Source organism: Lactuca saligna, chromosome 8 (assembly GCF_052625555.1).
Source record: "Lactuca saligna cultivar CGN05327 chromosome 8, ASM5262555v1, whole genome shotgun sequence".
Taxonomy (NCBI): domain Eukaryota; kingdom Viridiplantae; phylum Streptophyta; class Magnoliopsida; order Asterales; family Asteraceae; genus Lactuca; species Lactuca saligna.
Window position 1 is genome coordinate 2,426,229 of NC_136424.1, and position 5,715 is coordinate 2,431,943.

The following is a 5,715-nucleotide window of genomic DNA, read 5'->3' on the forward strand; positions in this document are numbered from 1 at the left end:
AGAAAAATAGATTATATTAATGTTATACAAAAACTTATAAATTACATTATATATTATAAAAGTAAAAGTAAAGTTTATAAGGTATTGACTATATTAGATAGTATCAGAATATTAATTGATGAATTATGTTATCTGATAATTTGGTTAATACCCAAAAATGATTAAAAACGTAAATTTCAACATAGTTATAATTTTTTCCATACTTATTTTAACCACTTAAATGCATTATATATATATATATATATATATATATATATATATATATATATATATATATATATATATATATATATATATGGAAAGGTGAATATACCCTTAAGGGTATATAAACTTAGGTATCCAAACTCACCATACTACGTCGTTTTTATCATATATATAAATTGTAGTTGTCCAATATTCTTATAATTCAACATCTAACTTGATTTACTTCCAAGATTTTTATAAATTTCATATTTATCTTCCTCTACATAATTTTCATTTTCAACTATAGTATATACAACCTAGTAGGTATTCAGCAAAAAGATGTGATTTAAGAGAAAGATATAGTGGAATTTTCAATATATATAAATTGTAATTGTCCAATATTCTTATAATTCAACATCTAACTTTCCAAGATTTTAATAAATTTCACATTTATTTTCCTCTACATAATTTTCATTTTCAACTATAGCATATACAGCTTAGTAGGTGTTCGGTAAAAAGATGTGATTTAAGAGAAAGATAATAATGGAATTTTAAAATCTTGAAATTAAATCAAGTTAGGAATTAAAGGTTAAGAACTTTATAATAAATATATCAAACAAAACGATGTATTACGGTGGGTTTGAGTACCTAAGCTTATATACCCTTACTGGTATATTCACTTTTCATATATATATATATATATATACATATATATATATATATATATATATATAGAGAGAGAGAGAGAGAGAGAGAAGGAGGCTATCGCAAAACATAAATTGATCCAGGAAACCGAAGGTATCTCCTAAAAATGTACAGAATACGGAGTACATGGTCAAATAACAATGAGCGAGTGAGTATCTTGGAGCAGTTTCTGCTAGAGTTGACATGAGAAATCATCAAAAACTCATTGCAGAATCTCTCTCCCTCTCTCTACACATGAAAGCTTACAACCCAAATGTCTCTTCAACGTTTTGAGCCATATTTTATTTCCAATACATAATTCCCAACAGACGCCACCATCGACATACTCCGCTCGCTCTTTCACGCTCTGCTGTTTAACCATTCGATGATCCCCCTTTTGATCTCTTCTCGTTCTGGTTCAAACAGTAGGTCATGTAAATAACCCGGAAGAAGGCTGATTGATTTGTCTTCCGAGGATGCTTCTTTGTATAGCTTCAATGAAGCATCTGGATCTGTCACGGTGTCGGCAGTGCCATGGAGAACGAAGAACGGCACTTTTAATTTCTGGATGTTGCGTTGCAAGAAGGACGTGATCCTGAGAATCTCGTGACCTGTTCTAACCCTAATTGATCCGGTATAGACAAGTGGATCGGAGTACTTTGCCACTAGTGCTTCTGGATCTCTAGAGACAGCCGTACCCTTCTTGTTCGCAGCACTCAGTTGAAACTTGGGCAACAGGATGGAGAAAAGAGGAGCGAGTATCTGTCATATTTCCATCAAATCAGAACGCACTGAAACGAAGACAAACCCTCCAAAGGAAGCATACTAATGACTAAATATGGAGAAGTTGTCTTACCAAAAAGATTGGATGCGAAGGTTGAACTCCTACCGCAGGGGATGTGAGCACAATACCAGATACCGACTTCTCGACCTTAGGATCAAGCGCAGCCTGAAAGTAATCAACACAATTTGCAGAAAGAAAGCTTTTAGAACCAATTCAATGGAGAGAAGCTGGAATTGGGAACCCTATCATTCTTAAGCACATTACCTTAAGAATGATGGCTCCACCAGTTGAATGCCCAAAGCAAAAACATGGAAGACCTGTGTTTTCAGCCAAGACGTGCTTTATAAATGCTTTCTGCATATCATTTGAGTCCATGTCAGATGGCAAAATCAACAACGATGACTGTTATTAGTGTGATAATAGCTAGACCTTACCACATCAGTAACAGCGTCATCAAGAGAGTGTACATATGCATGAAGCCCATCGCTCCCACCATGTCCTAAACAAAACAGTAGAAATACAGAAATCAACACATATATATATATCTCATGTGATGTAAGTTCATGTCAACAGGTTTCTTTATTTGAATGCAATTGTAATTACCAACATTTTATGTTTGCTAACAGATAAAAAAGAACAACAAGAACCCAAAAATTGGAACTCCATCATTAGAGCTTTTCAGAAAGAAAAATCAAAGACGCCCTTTTCATCTTTCCCATGACCAAAGTGATGAACTTGTCTTCTCCAAGGGCATAGTGGTCATGGGATTGAAAAAATGATCTCGAGGGCAAATATATTTGCGAGAAAGAATTCATATTTGCTCAACCATTTTCATAAATGGAATGACTCAAATAATATGATGCAATATGCTTACTTAACAAGACGAGCTTTTGCGCCAATGGGCATGGGCATCCAAAATATTTCAAATTCAACCCCTGCAACATAACATCCAAATATAGATGCGTAGTTGAACAACAACAACAACTCTTCTAATCCTTAATTGATGACCAAAAGTAAGCAAACCAGAACTTCCTATGCCCCAAGAAACAGCCTAGCCTACATTTGACATTTTTTAGCATCAAATCACTTCTTAACTTTTTAACCAAACTACATAGTTCAGATTGCCATTAAGACATTTTGAAACAGGAATGTAGGGAATTGGAGACAATCATGTGAATAAAATACTGGTGAAGCGAGTGAGCAAAAGAAACAAGAAACATGAGGAAAAGATGGGTTCAATTTCTTGCCTTCCATACTCAAAAGAGTCAAAGTGAGAAGAGAATAAAGGAGAAATAACTAAATTGGAGAAAAGAAAACAACCCACCACTACATGGATGTTTAGTTTTAAGTACTTACCAACCCAATCCATTCCATAAACTTTATATCCATGTGCATTCAGCTGCTTTGCAAATTCATCATACCTGCCACTGTTCAAAAACTCTACATTAACCAACAGAGAACAAAACAAAAGGCTTGTTTATTGATTTCCCATTAAGCCTTGTCTTGTTTTAAAAAATAAATGAGAGCAAGTTTGTAAAAAGTTAGAACTTCATGTGGAAAGCCTGAGACTTTAGGAAGTCATTCTTGCTGCATTAAGTCAAAAAGAGAAAGAGGCCTAAGCCTACATACCTGTGTTCGTTGAGTCCATGCAACAGAACAACCAGTGCCCTACAAGTGATGACATAATTTTTATGGTCAGTTCATACAACGACAATAAGAAAAGTCCACATCACATTGAAATTATCGGTCAAAAAGCACACCATAAGATTGGGTTTAATTAAATAGCTGAATAATTAGAAGATATTCCCTTATCCATTACTTGAAATTAACGTTTGGAAAGCAACCCTAGTGCACACAATAACATTGAATTTAACAGTCATATAATTAGAATATATTCCTTTGTCCCATTTGCTCGTTTTATTCTAGTCAATCCAATTGGTTAAATCGTTGTTATGTGGAATTATTATCTTATGCCCTTGTCTTGAACTCCATCCCAACATCCATCATCTTATTATCGAGTTAAATAAAAAACACCATAAGAATCACACATAGTTCAACTGTTTCATACTTATCTGACATTAGTATACATACATAATTTACAAATTCCAACACCCAAGAACAGTGTTCACAAGCTCAAGAAATTATCTTAGCACTTCTTCTCTCAAAAAGTACTAGAAACAAAAGATTACCCTTCTTACAACAGATCAAAAGAGAACCAATTTTTACCGTTTTGTAATTAAATTCATCCATGCATATACACTACCCATTACTACAAGCAATGAGAAAACCAAAAGTGAGTGGTCCGCACTAGCAAATCATAAACTATTCCTAGATCCAAAAAGAGATTAAAAACTGTTTGTATAGCTGAAACTTTTCAAGATACCCTCTAAAGTAAGTGAAAAAGTCACTTTTTCTGGGTTCTAATCAATGATCAATAATCTAAATCCTTATAGTCACATATTAAAGAAATCGGCTTCTTTTAAACTTTTAGTGAGATACAACAGATAAAGATAAAGCTATGGATAAAACCAAATACTAAAATAAGGAATCAAACTCACCTGGTCTTGACCGAAATAGGGGTCCACGATTGGGTGAACATCGTCTCACCTCTGGGCGTCACAAAAAGCGAAAACTCCCGTCGGCAAACGTCGCCGCCGTCCGTCACTTTCCGGATTGCAAGTGCCCTACGTATCGCCACCTCATGGTCTACAGCCACGGCCGCCGATGTGCTACTCTTCCATGACACGATCGTCGACGGGACTCTCATCACAGGCACCCCCACCTTTCGATTGTTGTTGTTATTACTATTTACCCCGCATCCGCTCCCGCCGACATCCTGTTTCTCCTCCTTCCCACCTTTCTCCGACAAAGGCAATTGCCCGGAATGACACCGCTTCCGTCCCCGAAATGGGAAAAATAGCAACAGAAGAAAGGCGTTCACGAGCATCAAAAAGCTCTTCAAAACTTGCATAGAGAGGAGCGCGGTTACACGCCCACTGGCTCCTGAAGTCAGCATGATTTCTCCGGCGGCGTCGCCTTTGGCCATTAGAAATGGATCTACTGTATTAACGATCACAGATTTTTTACGATAAACACTGGAATAGAAAACACCTGCTGATGGTGATTGATTTCTCGGTGATAGAAAATTGGGTTTTGATTGCACCCTGAAATGCAACCGATTGAGATGAACAACGACAGATGCGTTTTTTATTCCCAGACAGATCATATAACAAGGAAGGAAGATGGAAGAAGAAATCAAGAAGAAATTAACAGATGAGACCCGGATTAAATAAATTTACTTGAAATTGAAGCACACCACTCTCGGATTATTCAAATAGTTTTGATTTTGATTGGTATGAACAAAAAATGGGATGTGTTTTTAATGGCAGAGATGACGTGTTTCTTGTTGTTTATCCCCTTCCTTGAAAAATATGATGAAAATGGAATTCAATGGCGGAGGAGTCGTATATAAAGGGGATTCGCGGGACGTCGGGAAGCGTGCACAGACCGCTTGACGTTACTAGATCATTCGCACCGTTAACTCATGGTGAAAATAGCCGCCACGTGGACATATTTGATTATGCGGCAACGTGAGGTTTAAACTAAGTGATTGGATAATGAATGCGTCAAACCCTTTGCATCCGCCCGACTGACACCTGTCAAACACCCCACCGCCCCCTTCTCAAATTTCTATAAAATCTAGTACTAGTACTAGTAAACACATGAGGTCAAAATTTATTTATTCAGATTAGCTCTCTTTAATAAACAACAAATATAATTGGTTTTGTATTAAATGCACTTTGAAATTTATTTATCAAATTAAACACATGAGGTCCAAATTTATTTATTCCTAACAACCATATTAGCTCTCTTTAATAAACAACAAATATAATTGGTTTTGTATAAATGCACTTTGAAATTTATTTATCAAATGAGAAGTTTAGGTACCACTCATATATCATCACCACACACAGCTACTTAGGGATGAAAGTGGGTCCAAACCCGGACCCGGAAAACCCGGAACCGGTTAACGGGATTTTATAGAACCGGAAACCGGACCGGTA

General features: G+C 36.0%; 1 protein-coding gene across 1 annotated transcript; it reads right to left on the reverse strand.

Annotated features, from left to right (window-relative positions):
* Positions 1 to 946: 946 nt before the first annotated feature.
* On the reverse strand, positions 947 to 5,143 carry LOC145008924 (uncharacterized). Its single transcript, XM_078967547.1, has 7 exons — positions 4,210 to 5,143; positions 3,281 to 3,319; positions 3,008 to 3,078; positions 2,086 to 2,150; positions 1,916 to 2,005; positions 1,724 to 1,816; positions 947 to 1,629 (listed from the first exon to the last, which is right to left on the reverse strand). The coding sequence occupies exons 1-7, from the start codon at positions 4,875 to 4,877 to the stop codon at positions 1,228 to 1,230; spliced, it is 1,428 nt and encodes a 475-aa protein (XP_078823673.1). The 5' UTR covers positions 4,878 to 5,143; the 3' UTR covers positions 947 to 1,227.
* Between the last annotated feature and the right edge of the window lie 572 nt (positions 5,144 to 5,715).

Bases quoted from the DNA above. Each gene is read 5' to 3' on its own strand.
- LOC145008924 (XM_078967547.1), bottom strand. From the start codon at position 4,877: ATGATCTGTCTGGGAATAAAAAACGCATCTGTCGTTGTTCATCTCAAT. The intron at 3,320-4,209 runs GTGAGTTTGATT...CATCACTTGTAG, and splicing joins CCTATTTCGGTCAAGACCAG to GGCACTGGTTGTTCTGTTGC. The intron at 3,079-3,280 runs GTATGTAGGCTT...GTTTTTGAACAG, and splicing joins CATGGACTCAACGAACACAG to TGGCAGGTATGATGAATTTG.